Source organism: Cebus imitator, unplaced genomic scaffold, assembly GCF_001604975.1.
Source record: "Cebus imitator isolate Cc_AM_T3 unplaced genomic scaffold, Cebus_imitator-1.0 Scaffold23, whole genome shotgun sequence".
NCBI classification, from domain to species: domain Eukaryota; kingdom Metazoa; phylum Chordata; class Mammalia; order Primates; family Cebidae; genus Cebus; species Cebus imitator.
The window spans coordinates 680,203-704,498 of NW_016107338.1; the positions used below are offsets into that span (position 1 = coordinate 680,203).

The 24,296-nt window shown below is 51.3% G+C and overlaps 1 protein-coding gene across 4 annotated transcripts in view; it reads left to right on the forward strand.

The window, feature by feature from the left end:
* Positions 1 to 5,870: 5,870 nt before the first annotated feature.
* RAB11FIP5 (RAB11 family interacting protein 5) overlaps positions 5,871 to 24,296 on the forward strand; it is a 40,594-nt gene continuing 22,168 nt past the window's right edge. For 3 of the 4 annotated variants that reach the window (XM_017521951.2, XM_037736115.1, XM_017521952.2), the window contains exon 1: positions 5,897 to 6,542. In XM_017521951.2, coding sequence (XP_017377440.1) covers positions 6,112 to 6,542 — 431 coding nt within the window. In that variant the 5' untranslated portion in view covers positions 5,897 to 6,111. Of the gene's footprint in view, positions 6,543 to 24,296 lie in introns of all 4 variants that reach the window. The other variant, XM_017521953.2, reaches the window with a different exon arrangement.

Sequence of the window (24,296 nt, forward strand, 5' to 3'; positions counted from 1 at the left end):
CTGGTCTCAAATTTCTGGCCTCAAGCAATCCTCTTGCCTTGGCCTCCCAAAGCATTGGGACTACAGGTGTGAGCCATTGTGCTCAGCCTGTCTTTTTATTGTTGAATTATAAGAGTTCTTTATGGTTAGAAAGAATAAAAAAGAGCTATTTATATATTTTGGATACTAGTTCCTTATGAGATACATGATTTGTAAATACTTTCATCCTGTGGAGTGTCTTTGCACTTTTTTTTTTTTTTTAATACATACAGTGTGATGCCAGGGAGGATTTTCACTTTTTTTTTAATGGTATTCTTTGAAGCCTAAGAGTTTTAAATTTAGATAGGATCCAGTTTATTTTGTTTTATTTATTTATTTTCAGATGGAGTCTTGCTCTGTTGCCCAGGCTGGAGTGCAGTGCCGTGATCTCGACTCAATGCAACTGCCGCCTCCCAGGTTCAAGCAATTCTCCTACCTGAGCCTCCCACGTAGCTGGGAATAGAGGTGCATGCCACCACACCTGGCTAATTTTTGTATTTTTAGTAGAGATGGGGTTTCACCACTTGGCCAGCCTTGAACACGTGACCTCAGGTGATCCACCCACCTCAGCCTCCCAAAGTGCTGGGATTACAGGTGTGAACCACCACGCCTGACCTTTATTTTATTTTATTTTTCAGTTGCTTGTACTTTGGTGTATCTAAGAAGGTTTTGCCTTATGCAAGGTCATGAAGATTTATTCCTACATTTTCTTCTAGGAGTTTTACAGTTTTAACTCTTACATTTAGGTCTATAATTTATTTTGAGTTAATTTTTGTGTGCAGGTATAAGAAAGGGGTCCAGCTTAATTCTTTTGCATGTGAATATTCAGCTGTCCCAGGCCATTTGTTGAAAAAAACAATAATTTACCCATTAAATGGTCTAGGTACCTTTGTTGAAAATCAATTGGTTATAAATGTAAGTGTTTATTTCTGGACTTTTTTTTTTTTTTTGAGATGCAGTCTTACTCTGTTGGCAGGCTGCAGTGCAGTGGCACAATCTCAGCTCACTGCAACCTCCACCTCCCAGGTTCAAACAATTCTCCTACCTCAGCCTCCCAAGCAGCTGGGATTACAGGTGAGCACCACCACACCAAGCTAACTTTGTTTATTTTTAGTACAGACGGGGTTTCACCATGATGGCCAGGATGGTCTCGATCTCCTGACCTTGTGATCCACCTGCCTTGGCCTCCCAAGGCTGCGGGAAGGTGAGGTGAAGAACAGAGGGAAATGTAGCTGGAAGAGCAGGACAAATAAATGTTGAAGTGTCTGCATGGGAAAGCAAATGGGCTTAGGGATATTGAAGAGGGAGCAATGAGTGGAATTTACACATAGGCGGCTGCTTTTCAAGCAAGAACTGCCTCCAATGGACTAGAGAGGCCCAGGAAGGCAGTGAGGACACCTAGTCCTGGGGAGGCAGAGGAAACTGATGGTTCGGGGGTCTTCTTGTCTAACTCTTATGCAGGCTGCTGCAGGGAGTTGGAGGAGGGTCTCATCTTCTAGAGGAGGAAACACACCTTTAGATGGCCAAGACCTCAGTATCTGGTGTTTCTGCCCTTTTTTCAGCCACAACTGGCAGACCCACCTTTTCCTTCTAGGGCCAGGCAACCTGGGATGGGAGCCTTGGCTGGCTTCCCTGCCCTCCTATAGCAAGCCACAGTCCACAGCCAGCAGGAAGCTTCAGCTTGCCAATCTACAAGGGCCAAGGCAGGAGGAAAGAGAGCCAGAGGGCAGGTGAGGCAGGGAAGCCATCTGAGTTCTCCCCACCCTTTCCCCTTTTCCTGGTGCTTTGCTCCTCCTTGGCAGGGAGGGAGGGAGGAGGGAGGAGCAGTCATGTTGGAGAGCAGGCAAACAGATGAAAGACAACAGCTAAAGGAGTGACCCATTTATGTTAGTTGAAGTTTAGTGATGATATCCTCACTTGCAAAGCCCTTGAGGAATTCACTCTTTTTATTTATTTATTTTTTGAGATGGGGTTTCACCATATTGGCCAGGCTGGTCTGAAACTCCTGACGTTGTGATCCACCTGCCTTGGCCTCCCAAAGTGCTGGGATTATAGGCATGAGCCACCGTGCCCGGCCGAGGAATTCACTATTAAAGTGGGGGGTTCATCCTGACTCTTGTAACCTTGGTTACCTCAGTCTTCGTCTGTAAAATGGGTATGAGAACACTTCCTACTTTTTTAACTTTAAATGGATCTAGTGCTTGGACGACCAAAAAGCTAGTGTGAAAGTAGTGTGCCACAGGCAGTAGAGTCACTCAGTCTCTGCAATTTTCCAGTTGGAGACTTGGGGAAAATCACCTAAGCTCTTTCTGCTTCCATTTCCTCATCAGTGAAAATGAGGGTAGCAATATCACTTGCTTTAAATGGTTATCTTCAAGGTTAAATGTGATGTGTGTGTGTGTGTGTGTGTGTGTGTGTGTGTATGTGTGTGTATGTAATTTTTCTTTAGTATACAGACTCATAGCCAAGAGTGATAATATATATAAAGTAAATGGTAGAGCTGGGTGCAGTGGCTTACACCTGTAATCCCAGCACTTTGGGAGGCCGAGGTGGGCGGACCACAAGATTAAGAGATCAAGACCATCCTGGCCAACATGGTGAAAACCCCGTCTCTACTAAAAAATACAAAAACTGGCCGGGCGTGGTGGCTCACGCCTATAATCCAAGCACTTTGGAGGCCAAGGCGGGTGAATCACCCGAGGTCGGGAGTTCAAGACCGGTCTGACCAACATGGTGAAACCCCGTCTTAAAAAAAACAAACAAACAAAAATTACCTGGGCATGGTGGCGTGCACCTGTAGTCCCCAGCTACCCGGGAGGCTGAGGCAGGAGAATTGCTTGAACCCAGGTGGCGGAGATTGCAGTGAGCTGAGATTGTGCCACTGCGCTCCAGCCTGGCACCTGGAGACACAGCAAGATTTTGTCTCAAAAAAAAAAAAACAAACATAAATGTAGAACCAGGACTCCAAAGGCCACAGATTTAATAGTTATACTCTAGATGTCTCAAAACCATAAAAACAAACACACATAAAGACTACAAAGAAACAAATTATTAAGAGTGTTTATTTCTGTATGGTTGGATTATGACTTATTTTCATTTTTTCTTTTTTTGAGACAGAGTCTCACTGTTGTACAGACTGGAGTGCAGTGATATGATCTTGGCTCACTGCAACCTCTGCCTCCAGGCTTCAAATGATTCTCATGCCTCAGCCTCCTGAGTAGCTATGATTACAGGTGTGCCCCACCATGCCCAGCTAATTTTCATATTTTTAGTAGAGACAGGGTTTCACCATGTTGGTCAGGCTGGTCTCAAATTCCTGACCTCAAGTGACCCACCCGCCTCGGCCTCCCGAAATGCTGGAATTACAGGCATGAGCCACTGCACGCAGCCTCATTTTTTATTTTTTTGAGACAGAGTCTTGCTCAGTTGCCCAGGCTGGAACGTAGGGCTCAATTTCAAGCGATCCTTGTGCCTCAGCCTCCGGAGTAGCTGGGACTGCAGGTGCCCGCCACCACACCCAGGTATTTTTTTTGGTCTTTTTAGTAGAGATGGGGTTTCATCATGTTGCCCAGGCTGGTGTTGAACTCCTGGCTTCAAGTGATCCACTTTGGGAGCCTCGGCCTCCCAAAGTGCTAGGATTACAGGTGTGAACCACTGTGCCTGGCCTAAGGTAAGAATCATTATCCCTATTATCCAGATGAAAAAATATGGCTGAGAGAGGTTGGAAAGTTGGCTTAAACTTCGGGTTTCATAGCTACTAAGAGGCAGACAGCCAAGATCTGTAGGCGGATCTGGCTGTCTCCAAAGCTAGGTGCTATCGTCAGGGATGCTGGACCATGGGGCTGGTGCCTAGGACTTCCCCACACCAGTTTTCTGATGGAAGAGTTAAGGTGGGAGGCTGTGAGGACTGGGCCTATGCTGGATGTGCTCTCATGGGTCTCCTCTGCCTGCTCTATTGTTTTCCTAGGTTCATATTCCTCGTAGAGGGCATGGCTTGGAAGGTGGACAGTCAAGGGGTGCCCTGGAGTCTCCCTAAGAAATACCTGTTTCTCCTGTTAGGTATTCTATAGAGCAGTGCTTCCTAAACTTTTTGGCACCAGGGACCAGTTTCCATGGACTGGGGGTGGCAGGGATGGTTTCAGGATGATTCAAGTGCTTTACATTTACTGTGCACTTCATTTCTCTTATTACATTGTAATATATAATGAAGTAATACAGCTCACCATAATGTAGAATCAGTGGGAGCTCTGAGCTTGATTTCCTGTAACCAGATGGTCTCATCTGGGGATGGGAGACAGTGACAGATCATCAGGCATTAGATTCTCATAAGGAACGTGCAGCCTAGATCCCTTGCATGGGCAGTTCACAATAGGGGTTGCACTCCCTAGGATAATCTAATGCCATAGGAAGTAGAGCTCAGGCAGTAATGTGATAGGACGTGGCTGTAAGGTGGCTGTAAATACAGATGAAGTTTCACCAGCTAGCCCCACCACTCACTTCCTACTGTGCTGCCCAGTCCCCAACAAGTCATGGAGAGCTACCAGTCTGTGGCCCAAGGGTTGGAAATCCCTGGTATAGAGGAACTAAAAATAATAGCATAACTACAAAAGACAGAGGGATGGAAGTGGGTGTTAAAGCAATAGACAGTGGTCAGTCCTGATAAATCCAGACGTAGCTATGTGAGCCTGTTATGTAGTGACGTGGAGGTAACCATCAGACCTGAAAACATCAGTGGCTTTAAGCAGTATCCCTGGATTGAAGGATGGAGAGGGAGTTCTTGCTTTTCACTGGAAGCTCTTCTGTCCTATTTGATTTTTTTAAAAAGCTGTGTGTATTATTTTAAAAGAACAGGTTTGTTTTCTGTTTTTGTTTTTTGGTATAGGCTTTGGGGGCATCTAGGGGATTCACATCCCTTCCCATCTAAGCTGAAATTTTATCTTCTGGAAAATAGGGATAAAAACCATACTCACCCCACGGAGTTGCTCTGAGGATAAAATGAGGTAATGCATATAAAAGCATACAGACCAGAGTTGGCTGAAATCCAGCATCTATAATTACTAAACATTGTTATTATCAATAATAAACCAAATATGCAGGTAATACCGGAGCCCTGGCACATCGTAGGCACTTAATAATGGGTGAAAGTAGTTATTTAACCCCTCACCAAGGCCTTATAATTCCGCCCCCAACCCGTGACACACTGGCCCCAAGGCTCCGAGTGAACACTTAAATATTGATGTGGTTACTCATTTATTCATCACTCGGCTCTCTGCCGCAGAGTTCGAGGAGGGTGAGCCCCTCTCTCTGGCCTCCCGCGCGGCGGCCTGGCTGCATGCAGGTCCACTGCGCCGGGAGGTTGGAGGCAGCGGCAGCTCACCCGCTTCCAGGTCGCCGATGCGGGACGATCACGTGGCCAGGCGGTAGTCGCTCCAGTTTCACTCTAGCATTTTACAGGGCAGGGGCGGACTGGAGGAGGGGAGATCGCTGCCCGGGGTCAGGGGAGCGGCAGGGGTCCCCATCACCCTAAGTCCGCGCCAAGAGGATGGCCATCTCGGGAGGGGCGGGCCGGGACCCTTTTAAGACAAGGGCTTTCCAGAGCAAGGACTTCTAGAAGGAAGACGCGGGATTGGCCTGGAGGCGCAGAGCGGGTTTTTTGTACTGGCCGCGGGTGTCGGGCTCCCTACAGGCGAGCCGCGGTCGCTTCAGGCGCCCCCAGCCAGGGGCGGGGCCACCGCGAGAGCCCCGCCTACCCTCTGCAGAGGCCGCGCACCGCCCCCTCCAGCTCCGGGCAGGTCTGCGGCGGCAGGGGCGCAAGCCGCGTACCCGCAGCCCTGTCGCAGCGCCACGCGGGTCGGGGCGGCGGGCGCGGGGCGGGGCAGGGGGCGGGGCGCTGACGTTGCGGCGCGGCCCGGCCCGCGGCCCGGCGGGGCGGGGAGGCGGCGGCCGGTCGACCCGGCCCAGCCCGCAGCGGCGGCGGCCCTCGGCGGCGGCCCTCGGAGCCGGCTCCAGACCGCCCTCTGCCGCAGCCGAGTTTGTCTCCAGGTCCCGGGGTCTGCACCGGCTCGGCCGGCCCTCGCCCGCCGCTTCCCCGCCATGGCCCTGGTGCGGGGCGCGGAGCCGGCGGCGGGGCCTTCCCGCTGGCTTCCCACGCACGTCCAGGTGACCGTGCTGCGAGCCCGCGGGCTGCGGGGCAAGAGTTCGGGCGCGGGCAGCACCAGCGACGCGTACACTGTGATCCAGGTGGGCCGCGAGAAGTACAGCACGTCGGTGGTGGAGAAGACGCACGGCTGCCCAGAGTGGCGTGAGGAGTGCTCCTTCGAGCTGCCGCCCGGCGCCCTGGATGGCCTGCTGCGGGCGCAGGAGGCCGACGCCGGCCAGGCGCCCTGGGCCACGGGCTCCTCCGCCGCCTGCGAGCTGGTGCTCACCACCATGCACCGCTCACTCATTGGCGTCGACAAGTTCCTGGGCCAGGCTATGGTGGCGCTGGACGAGGTCTTCGGCGCAGGCCGTGCCCAGCACACGCAGTGAGTGGGGGGCGCGGGGGCACAGAAACGGCTAAAGGCCTAACCGGTAGGGACTGGTGGGGGATCAGGACCCCTGAAGTTCGGCTGGGCCAGCGAGCCCCTTGCCTCGCGCTCCAGGGCGTAAACCGACAGACACGTTGCTTCTTCGCATTTCGAGGTCGCCTTCAGGCTCCCCTAACGTGCGCTATGAAGGGCTCGGCCACTGGTGGGTCCCTGGGAGGACTGGGGGAGGTTTAAGTGGTGGCAAACGTTAGGAGTAGATTGTTAAGTAAAGTTAGGAATGAGATCCAGAGGCTTTGGGGCTATGGAAACCTCAAGAAGGGAAATCTTGGGGCCATTCTTAGAACCTCCGGGCCTGCCTCCCTTTCCTCAAAGGGGAGGAGAACTGCGGGCACCTGTCCCTCAGGGGAGTGGAGAGGAACAGCCTTGCCCTATGGGGGAAGGAAGTCCAGGTGTCTTCCTCCAGGGCGAGGTTGAATGTTGATTTCCCCACTAAAGGTAGAAGCTGGCTGCATAGGGCATTTGCCTCTTGCCTGGCTCTCAAGATGCCCTCCACTATCTAGAGATGCCCCCCCTGGATCCTGTCCCTCTGTGTCTTGTGTCCCTGGTCTGGGGACTGGAGGAGCTCCTAAGTAAAGGAAGGAAACGCTTGAGTCAGCTTTTCAGTGGCCTGCCTGCCTGCCCTGCCCTGCCGGAGGTAGAGGCAGCCGCATGGTTAATGCACAGCGGGAGATTACCTCCTGGTCACTCCACCTCAATGGGCCAGTGGGTTTTTTAATCATTTATTTTGGCAGCATTTACCCTTGCCTGTGTCAAGATCAAAGCTTCAGCCTTGGAGCCCCATTTCCTGTTTTGGGCTTGGGCAGGAGCTGGAAGCCAGTCCCCAGGGCTGACAGCCTGCTGTGGGATCAGTCAAATGGTTAACTTCAGAGTAACCTGGATAGGAGGATAAGGGGATTGGGGCAGGACTGTGCCTTAGGTCTGGAGAGGTGCGGGAAAGGTTTGCCCCAGTGGCATGACATCCACTGAGTAAAGAAATCCAGGAAGGTTTGCTGGAGGAGGGAGATGAACTTGGTGCAAACCCAAATGAAAGCAGGATTTAGGTAGCAAGGATCTGACCTTGAATGTTTTCCGAAACGTGGGTGTGGAATGGCCTTCTTGGCTGGCTCTCTGTGGCCTGGGATGGGGAGTGTGATAGTGCAGGGCAAGTTCCAGGCATAGCTGGGACCTGACTCCCTCTCCCCATCCCCTGGCCTGCTCCCCTCCTTCCTTCATGACTTGCTGTTTGGTGGCTGGCTGTGGGATCATGTGGTATAGCGTGGCCCTTGTTTTGTTTTTTTCCTTTCTGTCCTCTCCCTCCTTCCTGGTTCCTGGAGCCCAAGGGGGTGGGTATATGGGGTGAAAAGCTCTCCCCTGGATCTCTTACCCCATTCTTTTTCAGAAGAGGTGCCTGTCCCCCATATCATTCTCCCCTTTCCCCCAGTCCGCCCCCCACCAATCAGCTACTCTGACCAGACTGGTAGATGACACATCTGTTCGGGGGTGCTGGGGGAACAGGAGGAGGCAGACCAAAAAAAGGCTCCAGGCCTGCGGGGAGCAGCTTCTTTGTTTTTTCCAGTTCCTGCCCTTGCTTTCCTCTTGGCCTCTGGATCTTCCTTAGCTGAGCTGGCCAAGCCTGTAGGTCCAGGTGGTCCTATTTTCAGCCAAGAACAGTCTGTCTTGGAGAATTTGACTTACCACCCCTTGATCTGAATGGGAGCCTTAATTTACTTTATAGAAATCATCTTTTCCACTAGGATCTTTCCACACCCACCTGGCTGTTTTCTCTGGTGTATCGACTTGATTTATTTATAGAACTGGGAGGGAACAGGAGTAAGGAGGGTCAGTTAGGGTGGGCAGAGGAAAGTCTGTGAAGTTGACCTGGTCCTCTAGTTTATTGGACCTGACAGCATGCCCACTGACAGAGGAGGAGGGCTGTCACCCCCGCAGTGGTCCCCACCTCTGGCTCTACTGGCTAATCCTGGTGGTATTTTCTGGAGCACCCTGGTGTGGGCTACTGAGACTGTCTAAATGCTTCCTTGTAGGGAGAGGGCAAGGCAGAGAAGACCAGGGTGTACCCTCCTCAGCTTTGAATAATGGTAGAAAAGAACAGTATCTACTCCTTAACTCCAGGAGTTGGCTCTAGTGGTTTCAGGCAGGGCAGATGGTGGCCCTTTGCCAAGAGAGAACCTGAGTGGGGAAGAGCACCATTGTGTTTAGGAAGGGGCTGTGGAGTGGCACTGGACAGATCCCAGTCTCAAAACTGCTACCTGTGTTTACAGGTGGCAAGTCATGTAAACTCTTGGTGCCTCAGTTTTCACATCTGTAAAATGGAGATAATTTACACCTTCATAGGGTTAATGTGAGGGATGAAATGAAAATGCAACTTAAGTACCCAGTGCAGTCCCTGTACGTGGTAGGTGGTGAGTACAGAGCAGTGATGGTGAAGGGAGCTTTTGGTAACAGTGTCTGGTAGCCCTAGTGTGGAAGAGTTCCCCTGCCCCAGAAGAGCTTCTTATGTGATGGGGAAGAGAGTCCAGAACTTAGAGCCTAGGAAAGCCTCAGGATGGATTACACATAAGAGTACGAGAGTTCCCAACAAAATGAGCTGGCCCTTTGCAGATCTCTGAGTTCTATTTGCTGCTAGAGGTTCAAGAACTAGGGCTGGGCTTGAGAGGCCTCTGCAATCCTGAAGCCAGGCTCAGATAAGCCTGCAGCTCTATAGCTCTCCTCCCTGGCAGCCCTACCTGGACCTGGCCCTGCCCTGTTGGGAAGGAAGGACGGCCCAGGGCTGAAAAACCTAGAGGCTGGGGTTTCACTCCCAGTTCCGTGACTTACCAGCAGGCAGGTTACTTACCCCACTTCCTCACTTCTAAAAAGATAATGATAATAATCATAGAGCTGTACAGATTAAATAAGACATCATCTGTAAAAGCCTTAATATAGTTCTGGATACATAGAAGCTCTCAAAATATTGAGAGCGCGGTGGTGACTCTGGGGCCCTGCTTTGTGTGAGGATGGTTGCTGGGGTTGTAGGTGCCTCAGCAGCCTCTAAAGGTCTTGTGTCAGTGGGGCAGTCTTTGAGATGAGGAATTTCATCGGAGGCTTCCAAATAATTGAAGAGGAGATTCTCAAAACAAAATGTAATGGTAGTACACAGGAAACTAATGATCTCCACCTCCCTCAGTAGAACTGTCCAGGGATCGCTATGGTTCCCATGGGTCTGGAAATCCTGAGATGCTTCTCAGCGATTTATTTTCAGGTTTTTACCTTCAACATCCTTCTTTTTTTTTCTTTCTTTTTTTTTTTTTTGAGGTAGCATCTCATTCTGTTGCCCAGGTTGGAGTGCAGTGGTGGAATCTTGGCTCACTGCAATCTCCGCCTCCCAGGTTCAAGCGATTCTTGCCTCAGCCTCCCGAGTACCTGGGATGACAGACACGCACCACCACACCCGGCTAATTTTTGTATTGTTAGTAGAGACAGGGTTTCGCCATGTTGGCCAGGCTGATCTTGAACTGCTGGCCTCAGGTAATCCACCTGCCTTGGCTTCCCAAAGTGTTGGGATTATAGGCATGAGCCACCGGGCCTGGCCCAACATTCTTCTTAGCACTCCCCAGTGGGTACCCTGTATTTGCCTCCCTGCCTCCCAAGACAGGGACGGGATGGTGGTGGTTAGTTAGTGCTCTTGTTCCCTGTGGGGTCAGATGGATCATTTGGACCTTTCTGGCCTTTATGCTGTTAGTGTGGATCACACCCTCAAGGGAGTAGACCTGGATATATCAGGAGAGGGAGGGAAGGAAGCAGCAGCAAAGGTTTTGGAGAAGACAGGGCATCTCCCATAAGGCCATTTTGCTTGGGGAGACCTGGTCTTTGCCCTCTTGAATGCTGGTCTTTGTGTGTTTTACGGGAGAAGGAGGAGAGAGCACAACTCTGTTATGTGGAGCCCCTGTCCACCTTCTCCCTTATCCTGATAGGGGTGAAATGAATGATCCCTGTGGTAAGGCCTGGAGTTTGGCGGCCAGGGTCATCATCCTGGGCCTGCTGGATCAATGGTTAGAGGCTGGGCTGTTGGGAAAGCAAAGGCTGTGGGTTCAGCTTGAGTTGGGATCAGTTTGTCTTTTTTCATCACAAAGACTAAAACTGTTGTGACCATGAATAGTGGCCCCCAAAAGGCTCCATCAGCCCCTGCTTAGACTGTGGCACTGGGCAAGGGAGCTTGGGGACCCATGACTGTGGAGGATGTAGGTTGGAGACAAGAGCCTTCTGCCTGGCTGGTCATGGTGTTCTGAGACCTCCTTAGGAGGGTGGGTTTGGGGGCACTGGGTGGTGCCGGAGAGGACATGCATCCTATTGGCCTAAGGTTGGGATGGTCTTTGAGGGCTTCCATCTATGTCCTAGCCCACAGACAGCCTGCATGAAACTGTCGTGGGCAGATGGTGTGTGACCCCACAGCCTTCTCTCTGCTGGCTTCTGGGTATGACTGCTCCTTGGGAAACAGCCGTGGTCACTTGAGCCCCTGGCCTTGGCTCCTGCTCCAGCCCCACAGCTGGCATGGGAGGCCTGTGGGGCTGCTGGGGAGGCCTGCTCTGGCTGCAGAGGAAGGGTGTGGCTACACTCAGAAGCCAGTCATTGGTATGCAGAGGCTCCACTGCCTTTAGTTATTTTTTTATTTGGGGTAGTTTTTATTTGGGGTTGTTTGAGCAGCAGCGTCTGGGGGTGTGGGGTGGGGTAGGAAGTATGACTCCTCAGTCAGGCTAGTCAGCTTCTCTTCTCTAGCCCAGCAGCTTCCCCTGCCCTCCCCATCTGCCCCTGGCCCTGAGCCCTGGCTGGGACCAGGGACTTTCAAGGGACCTGTGGTCAGCCCCATCTCTGCCCTGCCTGCCCCTCCTTGTAGGCAGCTGGCTGCAAGGCACAGCTCAGCAGAGCCACATCCTGGCGACCTTGAGGGCTGACCTTCTCCTGTGCTGGGAGCTGCCCGCCCCACTTGTCACTGCTGCCACCTCAGTGCTCTGACGTTCTTGTCTAAACCACTGGTCTGGCCTTGTCCAGATGTTCTCCTGCCCTTCCCACCCTGCGCAGGGACAGATGATTAACATAAGAACAGGAGCTGTCGTTGCTCTGCTCTAGGGGAAGCGGTCCTCTTTTTCTTTCCTCTGCAAAATGGTGTTGCCATGAAGCAGTTTTGCTCTTCCCCACGGCCAAGTAATAAAAATGAGTCCTCTGTGCACCTGGCAGTCCCCTCCCCCGAGGAGTCTGATTACTGTGCCCCTACTGAGGTGGCCTGAGGTTCTTTCTACCTTGGGAACAATGGTGGCCAGAGAGGAGAAGGGCTTGGGCGGTCACATGAGGCTTCTGTGTGGAGCTGGGGCCTTGCCACTCAGGAGCAGTAAGCAGGGCCTCCCAAAGCAGGGCTCCCGGGAGCAGCCAGCACCTCCGAGAAGCTGCTGGGTGGGGGGTACCACAGGCCACCTTGACCTTCTGTTCACCTGGTAGTGGGGAAGGGAGCACACTCTTACTCATGGGACTGCAGCATGGGAGCTGGAAGAGGGCTTAGACGAGGAAACTGAGGCTTGCAGAGGGAGAGCAGCACACTCTTACCACCCAGCACTTAGTGGAGGCTGTGCTCTGTGTGGTTTCCATTAGACCCTGGCAGCCCACAGAGCTGTAGGATTTGGGTTGAAGGAGAGATGGCATTCGGAGCCCTGCATGCGTCCCAGGGTTTCTGTGGAAGTGCCTGTGGGGTTTTAGAGAGATGGGGACATTGGGCTTCTCTGCTGACCTGGAAGAGCAGTGCAGTCCAAAGGCAGTGCTGGAGGCCTGAAAGGCCAAGTGTAGACTGTTGGTGGGGGAGACCTGGATATCCCCCTACACTCGGAGGAAGTTCTGCGGCCAAGTGCTGTGTTTTTGGGCCTAGACAGGGAGCCCTGGAGATGTTCAGAGCAGACAGGGCCACTGGGGCTGGCTGTGGTCAAGACAGACCTCTGTAAGGAGGGCACATACACCAGAGATCTGCTGGCCATCACGGAACCCATCTGCCTCCCCAGCCTCCTCTGAATCCCCACACCTGGAGCATGTGGCACTCTGTTTTGGTGCATTATTTTCATTGCCTGGTTGGTCTCGTTCGTTGCTGATGAAGGCCTTTCTAGGTGCTGGCACTATTCTAAAGACTGGACTTCTATTTGCCCACAGCAAGTTCTTGAGGTGTAGGTGCTGTTTAACAGCTGAGGAAACCTTGGCACCAAGAGGTAAAGTGATTTTTCTTTTTCTTCCTTTTTTTGGGGTGGGGTCAGGGTCTGGCTCCCTCACTTGGCCTGGAGTGCAGTGGTGCCATCATAGCTCACTGTAGCCATGAATTCCTGGGCTCAAGTGATCCTCTTGCCTGGCTTCCGAAAGTGCTGAGATTATAGGCATGAGTCACTGGACTTGAACTGAGTTGGCTTTTTTTTTTTTCCTAAAGGCACACAGTACATGGCAAAGTTAGGATGTGAACCCACGCAGTCTGGCTTCAGAGTCTATGCTCTTGGCTACCACACCACACTGCCGACCTCAGTCTTCCCCCATGACTCTGCTCTGCACAGGGCCAGGTGCTCAGCCGCTGCCTGCTGAGGATTCCTCTCTCCTTCTTGACATGGATCTTGGGCGTTAATTTGGTGCTCTGTAAGCATGATCTGCTTCTCCTCGGTGAGCCCTTGGTTTATTGGGTTAAGCACATTTGGTCTGCAGCTCTAGCCCTGTGTCTGTCCCAGAGGCTGGGGGTGTTGTCTGGTACTTTGGGAGGGAATCATTGCAACCAGATACCTCTCAGGAGTGGAGTGAGGGCTGTGTGTGGTGGCTTACACCTGTAATCCCAGCACTTTGGGAGGCCAAGTCAGGCAGATCACTGGCGGCCAAGAGTTCAAGAGCAACCTAGGCAACATAGCAAGACTCCATTTCTACAAAAATACAAAAATTAGCTGGGTGTGGTGGTACGTGCCAGTAGTCCCAGCTACTCAGGAGGCTGAAGTGAGAGGATCACTTGAGCCCTGGAGGTCAAGGGTATAATGAACAATGATTGCCCCACTGTATTCCACCCTGGGTAACAGAGCAGAAAAAAAAAAAAAAAGAGTGGAATGAGGCCTGAGACGATTGGCCAGGGCACTTTCCACCCCGGGGAGATTTGCTTCCTTCAAGCAGGGCTTGAGGGTATCGGCACATACCAGACTCCCTGATCCTTCCTTAGACGTCACATGCTGGTTTTACTGTGAAAAAACACCAAGCCATCTTGTTCTTCCTCCTGCAGCGATATAGTCAATTTGCTATTTTTTCCCTTCTGTTTAACAATATCCAGGAAGCAATTACTGGACAACCATTGTAACTACTGTGCCTAGGTCAGTGCTGTGGAGGAAACCAGGAAAATGAAGTGGATAGCCCTCTCTCTAGAAGGGCTAAAATATGTTTGAGACAAGCCTAATGAAGCAAGGACAATTCCTCTGCAAAGCAGCATATAAAAAGTGTGAGAGCCAGGCGGGGTGGCTCACGCCTGTAATCCCAGCACTTTGGGAGGCTGAGTCGGGCAGATCAGGAGGTCAGGAGTTCAAGACCAGCCTGGCCAATATGGTGAAACCCTGTCTCTACTAAAAATACAAAAATTAGCCAGGTGTGGTGGCATGCGCCTGTAGTCCCAGCTACTCGGGAGGCTGAGGCAGAAGAATCGCTCTAACTCAGAAGGCGGAGGTTGCAGTGAGCAGAGATCGTGCCGTTGCACTCCAGCCTAGGTGACAGTGCGCGACTCTGTCTAAAAAATAATAATAAATAAGTAAATAAATAAATAAATAAATAAATAAAAGTGTGAGACAATGAGGACGTTAGGAGAAGGGAGAGCTCACCAGTTGGAGTGATCAGGGTGGGCTTCTTGGGAGAGGCAAGGCCTTGAATAACAGATGAGACCTGATTGGAGGCAGGGTGAGCTGGAGGCAGGGGAACTGCGAGTGTGGTGGGACTGGGCCAGGAGAGTGAGTGAGGGGAGCCAAGCTTAGTTTCCTGTGTTCTGCTCTCAGCAAAACAGCCTGACTTTCTTTACTTCCTATTTACTTTTTTTTTTTTTTATGGAGATGGAATCTTGCACTGTCACCTGGGCTGGGTGCAATGGCTCGATCTTGGCTCACTGCAATCTCTGCCTCCCAGATTGACACGATTCTCCTGCCTCTTCTGAATACCTGCGATTACAGGTGCCTACCACCATGCCCGGCTAATTTTTTGTATTTTTAGTAGAGACGGGGGTTCACCAAGTTGGCCAGACTGATCTCGAACTTCCGACCTTGTGATCCACCCGCCTCAGCCTTTCAAAGTGCTGGGATTACAGGCGTGAGCCACTGCGCCCAGCCACTTTTTTTTTTTTTTTTTTTTTTTTTTTTTTTTTTTTTATTTTTTTTTTTTTTTTTTTTTTTTTTTGAGACAGAATCTTGCTTTGTTACCCAGGCTGGAGTACAGTGGCATGATCTTGGCTCACTGCAACCTTTGCTTCCTGGGTTCAAGTGATTCTCTTGCCTCAGCCTCCCAAGTAGCTTGGACTACAGGTGCATGCCACCACGCCTAGCTAATTTTTGTATTTTTAGTAGAGATGCAGTTTTGCCGTGTTGGCCAAGCTGGTCTCCAACTCCTAACCTCAAGTGATACCCCTACCTCAGCCTCCCAAAGTGCTGGGATTACAGGAGTGAGCCACTGCACCCGGCCCCTATTTACTTTTGAGTAGTTCACCTGGTCCAAATTCTAAAGGTACAGAAGGGCACATAATGAAAAAACTTTCCCTTGCCCCAACCTTGAGTCACCTAGCTCCTCTCTGCAGAGGCATCCAATATTACCAGTTCTTGTGTCACCTTCTAAAGGTATTTTCTGCATTTTGAGGCAAATGCATCGCATATTTTCTTCCCTCCCTCCTTTCTGTTTGTCCAGATGCAATATTCTCACCACACAGTTCTGTACTTCCCATGAGCCTGGTGGGGGAGTTACTGTTTTTTTCCCCCTCTTGTGGGGTCTGCACTGAGACCTTGGCAGAGGGGACCATAGCCACTTGGTCTTGTCTTCCTGGATCTGAGTCTCCTGCTCAATGTGAATAGGGGTCAGGAGCACACTGGGAGGGGGATGTGTTAAGTGGAATTTCTTCTTTGTTTTTCCACTTGCCAGAAGATCCCCTGAGCGCGGTCATCCTGCTGCTTCTCTCCTTCCTCCTGGGCAGGGTCGTTGCTTTTTGGTCCTGAGCCACCTCACTTACATGGGGCTGATACTGGCCTGTAAAAGGCCTTTGATAGACAACCCACATCTTTCTGTGTGGTTTGACCTACTTTTAAGGGTGCCTTCCCAGCATCACCTCATTTCATTCTTCCCTGAGGGCAGATGGGGGACCACCATCTTTGCAAATACAGAGACTGGGGTCTCAGGAGGTAGATTGACCTGTCTAGGGTCACATGACTCTTTAGTGGCAGCCAGATTTCTGATACCTAAGCCTGATGCTTTTCTCTGTACATTGTGCTGTCATCCCTACATCTTTTTTCTGCTGCTCTCTGTGGTTTGACTTGTCTCCAGGCATTTTTGCAGCTTTTCCTTGTGCTGAGTGAGCGGACTGTGATAGACCGTTGGAGCTATAGCACCAGGATGAGGATTAGATGAAGTGCGTGTGCCCAGGAGGGAGGGAGGCTGGACCTGGCCGTAGTCTGAGGAGGGCTGAGTGAGCTGTCCCCACAGAGGCAGGGGGAGCTAATGAGAACCTGGGCTCCCTCCAAGAGTTGCTGGTGCCAGGCATGGTGCCAGAGGAGGTGATAAGAATCATCTTCTGGCCTGATAAGAGGCCATATCCTGTCCTGCAATTATGTCTGGCTTGCAGTTTTATTGTAGATACCAAATCAAAGGGTGGGGTAGGCAGTGGATGCCGGGAGACAGCAGGGGTTGGCTTGAGGCCCACACAGCTCCTGTGTGCCGGTGTGAGGCAGGCTGCTGGGAGAGGAGAGGAGGCATCAGGGTGGAGGAGGCTCTGGAGAAAAGCGTTTTCCAACTGTCTCACCAAACTCTGATTATAATAGTTCTAGTTTCACTTTATCTTGTCTTTAGCTGCCTGATTTTATCACCCTCATTTTATAGAGGTGAAATGGCTGCTTCAAGCCATTTAGTAAGGCAGAGCCAGGATTAGAACCCAGGTCTCCCATCTTCTAGTCCACCGTGGTTCTCACACAATGCCCTTAATATCATTGCTTTTCCAACTTATTTCTGAGACGAAGCTGAGCCCTGCCAATTCCGTCGTTTACCCAGTACATGTTAGAAGATGTTCTACGTCTTAGGCCCTGTCTCAGGTGGTGAGAGATAAGTGGTAGATGACTGTCCCTGCTGCCAGCAGTAGTGACAGTCCAGAATGGAGGGGCTCTGCCACAGTTCTGCTGCAGGAGGTGAAAAGGGGGTGCTTCCAGGGGACCCCCGGCCCTCCTACCTTCCCCATTGTTCCTGTCCTAGTTCAGTCGTTAAAAAAAAAATTTTTTTTTTTAACCTCTGCTCTGGACTGTTACCTTAGCTCCTGCAGCCATTTTATAAACCAGAGTGCCAGTTTACTAATTAATGGTGAGAAATAACTGCTAAGGCACTAGGAGTTGCTCAGGTCAGCCTGGCCATGGGACCTGCCCTGGGCTGTGACTGCCCCTTGCTGATCCCCTGCCTCACCTCTCTGCTGTCCCTTTCCCTGCCGTCGCACCCTCTTCCTGCAACATAGTGTCAGTCCTGTCCTTGTGTTGTACCCTGTCATGCATTTCAGGGCCCAGAATACATCTATGGCTCCATAGTGTGACGTTAGCGGCAGTCTCCTCCTCCTGTCGCACATCTGTAGTCTGTGTGTTGTGTCCCTCACACCCGAAATGTCTCCCTAACCCATCCTCACCTCTTTCCCACCCGTTGTTTAGGGCCCAGTTTAAATGCCATGTCCTGCACCCTCCTCCTAAAATCATCAAACCCCTCCCCTTGAGCCTTCCTGTGCGCTTCATTTGTGCATTTTTGTGGTGTCAATCACCACCTTCCGTCAGCTATGTGGCTGTCTTCTCCACCAAGGCATAAGATCTTCAGAGACACCTTGGTTCTTGTTTCTGGTAAATACTTGGGGAACATTGGAGCAGAGGCCTGGCTGAGGCCTCCTCTGGTTGGGTGGGATCTCGCTGATGTATGCTCTGTGTTGTTAAGGGGTGGTGGGTGTCAGGCTGGCTGTCAGGATCCCATGTGGGGCTGTCAGCCCTGGTGCAGTGGTGAGCGGGCGGGCTGATGTGTTCACAGGTGTTCACAGGGGTGCTGATGAGTGCAGGGGCTGAGGGAGGAGAGCAGGGGGTAGGGTTCAGTCTTAAGGAGAGAAAGCCTGTGTCCTGGCCCGAGACCTACCCCCCCGACCTCTGTAGGAGTCTGATGTCAATCCACCATCATCCCAGGTGGGAGCAGGAGAGTGTCAATGCACCCTAAATGCTTCAGTATGCTTCTCCAGCCCACTCCAACAGATGCGGGTGCCTTTAAAAAGACATAGCCTTAATCCCGTCCTCACACAAAATCAACAATTCCTTAATAATCATCTAATACTCAGCCCACATGTAAGTCGTCCTGATATCTAAAATGCCTCTTCATAGGTGGTTTGTTGAGTCAGGAGCCAAATGGGTAACCAGCTGTTATGTCTGCTCGTGGCACATCTCCCCCTTTGGACAGTTCCTGCCCCTCTAGTTCATGCTGTCACCTGGTGAGGAACCAGGCCATCTGTCCTTGAGACTGTCAGACATTATGGCCCTGGCTACTTGGTTCCTTGTGATGGCCTGTACCCTGATTCACCACCCCTGGACACTAGGCCCCCTGGCAAGAGTCCTTCCGAGGGGCTGGCTAAGCCTTGCTTCACCTGGGGAGGCCCATCTAACTGCAGCCCACCCTCAGTGAAGCCCTGATGAAGCAGTGGGTTCTGGATGGTTAGCCCCCCAGCTATTCTGAGTCCTCCCCTGACACCAGCCTTTCTCCCAGAGCTTTCGGTGTCCACTGATGATTGTCTATATAGGTCTGAATTTCTTTTATACCAGCAGGAAGCCTGGTATAAGGATGAGCTTTCTCTCTCACTGTTTGGTCACTGCAGCAGGAATGGCAGGCCGGCGTAGGTTGCAGTGAGCTGAGATTGCACCACTGCAAGACTCCATCTCAAACACACACACACACACACACACACACACACACACACACACCCCTACCCCTGTTGGGAATGGCAGGAGTAATGATTCTTGGCCATTATTTTTCAGCACGGTAGCTCATGCCTGTAATCCCAACACTTTCGGAGGCTGAGGCGGGCAGATCACTTGAGGTCAGGAGTTCAAGACCAGCCTGGCCAACATGGTGAAACCCCATCTCCACTGGAAACACAAAAATTGGCTGGGTGTGGTAGCACATGCCTTTAATCCCAGCTACTCAGGAGGCTGAGGCAGGAGAATCGCTTGAACCAGGAAGGCGGAGGTTGCAGTGAGACAAGATTGCACTACTGCATTCCAGCCTGGGCGACAGAGCAAAACTCCATCTCACACACACACACAAAAAACACACACAACCAAAAAAACCATTATTTTTCACTCTGGTGATGACTTTCACACTAAATATTTGCCCTGCCCATGGTACTGTTCATGATACCGGTCATTGAAGGCTACAAGCCTTTTGTGGACACATGATTTCATCTATACGGTGTCACTTAAAACAGCGTATCACTGGCCTGTGGTGGAAATCCGGGGCCTGCAGTATTATGGGCAGGTGTTATGGTGTTTTCCCCAGCACATGCTTTTTGAGTCATATGCCTGTCCAGAGGGTTCCTCTGGAGCCCCAGTCTCCCATTTGTACCAGCTCTAAGGGAAGCAAGGTAGGGGGAGTGAGCCTGGGAAAGGAGGCCTGGATCAGTATTTCTTCCTCTCCTTCACATTGGTACCCTACTTTCCCTCTTAGAGGACTCTCCCACCCAGTATTTTGGGGAAGCTCCGTTGTCATGACTAAGTTCATCGTGACTTCATTTGCCTTGGGGTTGGGGTTTGATTCCTACAACCCCAGCTCTCCAGGCCCCTTGTCCCCAGGGTGGTGGCAGCTGTTCGCCAGCTGAGGTAAGTCCTGTTTTTGGAAGAGGCTGGGGCAGTGGGTTGCAGCCATAGCAGGTGAGGCTCAGGTGGGGACCAGCCCAGGGAAATTGGGGACTGTGATGTTGGGGGCATGATCAAAATAAGCTCCGGAGTAGCCTGCTCCCAGCTAGCAGGTGCACATGGCTGTTGGTGTTTCTCTGGAGTCACCTTCATCAGCATGCAAGGGTTTGAGGATCAGCCTGAGCACTGTGTGTGACGCTGGGGAACCTGAGGGCCTTTGGCCAGCTTCTTGCCTTTCACCATGCTCCCTATTCTCCTAGCTGGGTGTGAAATGGGAGCAGCACCCATCTTCTGCTTGGAGCCTCAGCCTGGGTGCCATGCAGTGGGCAGGGTGGGGAGGACCTGGCCTTCTGCTGAGTTTGCTCCCTCCCCACTCTAAAGCAGGTATTCTCAGCCCTTTTGGTGCCATGGACTCCTTCTCAAAATAAGGTCTTTAAATATACAGCATTGCGAAGTACACCAATGATATTGAAGTATAGTTCTCAATATAAAAGCTAGCATTTTGGGTGGCCGAGGTGGACAGATCACCTGAGGTCAGGAGTTCGAGACCAGCCTGGCCAACATGGTGAAACCACATCTCTACTAAAAATACAAAAACTAGCTGGGCATAGTGGCGGGCACCTATAAGCCCAGCTACTTGGGAGGCTGAGGCAGGAGAATTGCTTGAACCCAGGAGGTGGAGGTTGCAGTGAGCTGAGACTGTGCCGTTGCACTCTAGCCTGGACAACAAGAGTGAAACTCTGACTCAAAAAACAAACAAACAAACAAAAAACAAAAACAAACAAAAAAAACAAAAAAAATTTACTAAAGAAACATACATGCTTTATTACTGTATTAAATAATGAGATCTACTGGAGGTCTAATGTTTTTACAATTCAAAGTAGTGATGAGTGTAAATATTTGTGACATCTGTAACAGCTAAAATGTGATAGAAAAGTAATCCACTTTCTCTTAGTGACAAATGTATAGGTGCTGCTTATATCTTACTACTGTTGCAAAAATTCATAGTTGGAAGACATGCTAAATTTTGTTAGAGATTAGGGGAAATAAGGATGTGATTTTTAGTCCCATCTAACACATACCCCATGCTCTACAGAAATAGAGGAGTAACTTTACTTTAGATTCCTTGGTTGGACAGAGACATGGGAGCTCCTAGGCGTGGGGGTGAGTGTGTGTTGTACTTGCAGAGGGAGGAAGCATAGTACAGTGGTCAGGGTCAGGGGCTCTGGAGGCAGAGGGCCTGAGTTCCAGTTCTGGCTCTCCTGCTTACTGTGTGACTGGACCCAGGGCATGTCTCCTTACCTCAGTGCTTACACCTGCTGAATGTGAGAGCCGATGCTCCTGTGCATTTCCCATGTAGCCGGGCCCTGTTCTGAGCACTCCATGCGTAGGACATGGAATCCTCAGGCAAGTTGAAGATCCCTTATTCCAAATGCTTGGGACAGAAGTGTTTTGGAGTTTGGATTTTGGAATATTTGTATTATCTGGCCAGTTGAGCATCCCTAATATAAAAATTGAAAATGCTTCAGTAAACATTTCCTTTGTGCATCAACTTTAGCGCTCAAAAAGTTTTGGAGCATTTCAGATTTCAGATTTTTGGATTGGGGATACTCAGCCTGTTGTCTTATGAGGGGAGGGTAGGCTGCTACCACCATTATAGATAGGTGAGGAAACGGAGGCATAGAGATGAGGTCACACTGCCAGCGCATGATGGGGCTGGGGCTTAACCCAGGCCGCCTGGTGCCGAAGTCCATGCTCTTAGCCACTCCCAGGGTCTGCCTCCCATATCAACCTCACGGTGTTGTTAAAGAGGATTGAGTAAGATGTAATTGCGTGTATTCAGTGCTTAGTATCGTGCCAGCACACAGTAAGTGCTAACTGAGTGATTGTAGTTGGTAATGGGGATAAGATTAGTGGCCTTTGAGGGCCAAGAGGTGGGATAGAGTTGGGTCAACTCCTCTGTTCACAAAGCTGGACGCTTCCCACAGCTGGCTGGGCATCTTCTCTCCCAGGGAAGTTAGTGAGATTCTTAGCTTAGTTGAGGGGCCAAGGAAGTGCCTCACAGTAAAAGAAGGTCTCATTTTGGAACTCCCTTTAAGCCTGGCATCTCCGGGTCCTGCCCTTTGGAGGCTCCTGTTTGTGGGGTGGGGTGGGGATCCTCTTTACTCTTTGGGAGCTCCAGCTCTCAAGACGAAGACCCATGGGTTTGTAGCAGTAGAAAACCGTGGAGCAGTTGTGAAGGTGGCCCAAGTTAGTCACAGAATAATTTGTTGGCTCATTGTGCAAATATTTGAGTGTCCATTGTTACGTGCTGGGGGTACAGAGATGAGCAGAATAATGCTGTTGGCTATAGAGTGAGGGAAGACAGATGCTAACAAGCCCTGTACGTGTGCAGCATTTCGCCACGTGGATGTGCACATGGGGACATATGCATGTGCACACACACAGTGCCAGCTTGTGGTCAGTATGATGATGAAAGAGGGTGAGGGAGGCAGAGCGCAGTGGCTCATGCCTGTAATCCAGCACTTTGGGAGGCCGAGGCAAGCGAATCACCTGAGGCTGGGAGTTCAAGACCAGCCTGACCAACGTGGACAAACACCGTCTCCACTAAAAATGCAAAATTAGCCGGGCATGGTGGCGCATGCCTGTAATCCCAGCTATGTAGGAGGCTGAGGCAGGAGAATTCCTTGAACCTGGGAGGTGGAGGTTGCAGTGAGCCGAGATTGCATCATTGCACTCCAGCCTGGGCAACAAGAGCAAAATACCATCTAAAAAAACAAAACAAAACAGGGTAAGGAGTAGTTGCAGTTGAGGTACTTGGGGAAGACTGAGGAGGCTCGAATGAACAGAGCCCTGACTCAAGCGAGTAAGTGAACCGTGGCCAGAAGATCTGGCCTGCATCTCAGGCAGAGGGAGCAGCAGGTGCAGTGGCCTTGAGGTGGGAACACACCTGATGGGTTCAGGGACACCAGGAGGACCAGTGTGTCCCAAGTGGAATGAGAGATGCAGACAGTTGTAGGAGCCGAGCCCCAAAAGAAGCTGAGCGAGGGAGGGAGGGTGGGGCTTGATGAGCTTCGGACTTCACGTCTTTGCTGGCTGGAATGTGGACGTCAGATTGTTCGTCAGGGATACAGTGGTGGACGGAACAATGGGGTAACAGCGGTGAGGGGATGAGTTCTGGAGATAATTGCTGGCAGAGTTGACAGAGTTCCAAGTTTAGGGTGTGAGTAGGAAAAAGGGACAAATCTGGTTTCTAGGTTTGGAGTCTGGAATAAATGATGGGTGGGGGCTTAGAAAGGGGCATTGTTATTTGGGTCTGAATTTTGGACTGATAAGAATTGGGGGTGAGTAGATGTGTATGGGCCTGCTGTTATAGCTACCCCCAGCCCCCATGCGCCTGCCTGTCTCTGACTGGAGTCCCCTGGCACTTGCATGGGTATGTGTGACAGCTGGCCCAGGTCGGCTCTCCCCTGAGTGCAGGGCCTCCCTAGTTATGCTGCATGGCATCGGTTAGCCCAGCTGTATTTCCTGAGAACTGGGTGGAGAGCTGGTTATGAAAGCCTGGGGACCCCACCAGCAGGAATAACTAGGGCTGTAATCTTGGGGAAGGTGAAAAGACTTGCTCCTCTCCAACCCTTACATCGCTTTGTCCTCTGCTTCGGGGGTGGGTACGAGGAGGCTGAGGGCCAAGTGCCAAGTCCACATGGGGCCTGCGAACTTTGTCCGGCAGAGAGAGCCTGGGGGAGGTGTTCTAGTTGAGCTGGGGGCCCCTTGTAAGAGCTTCCCTGTGGACCCAGCCTCTCAGGAATTCTGGACCCTGATGGCTACTGGGGGAGGCTGGGCTGCTCTCTGACAAGGTTTTGAGGGGCTGAGGACTGGACAGAACCCTGAGGCCCCCTCAGGGCATCTCAGGGCTCTGTGCTCTGGGATTGTGCCAACCTTTTGAAAGGGGGTTTGGTCTTCAGGGTCTGTGACGTGTATCCAGGCCTTTTCCAGCCTCTGTCCTCTCAGGGTACCCAGGGCAGGAGCATGTGCATTCAGCTTTTCTGAAAGATGCTAAACCTTAAAGGTTAAGGGCATGGCTTGGAGTCGGGCACCTTCATGTTCAAGTTCCAGCTTCATTACTTACTAGCTGTGTGGCCCTGGGCAAGTTACAAACTGTCTCCACAACTTAGTTTCCTCATCTGTAAAATGGTCCTCCCAGCTCCTGGGCTGGCTGTGTGGATAGTAAAAGAGTTGCAGAGCCGGGCACACAGTGAGCCCTCAGCAGGGTCAGCTCTGGCCATTTTCTAGCCCCGCTGTGTGCAGCCCTCTGCAGAGGTGTGTCCCCTGAGCCAGCAGCAACATGGGCAGCTGGGAGCTCTCTCAGGCCCACCTACACTTTGGATATCAGAATACACATTTTGGCCGGGCGTGGTGGCTCAAGCCTGTAATCCCAGCACTTTGGGAGGCCGAGGCGGGTGGATCATGAGGTCAAGAGATCGAGGCCATCCTGGTCAACATGGTGAAACCCCGTCTCTACTAAAAATACAAAAACATTAGCTGGGCATGGTGGCGCGTGCCTGTA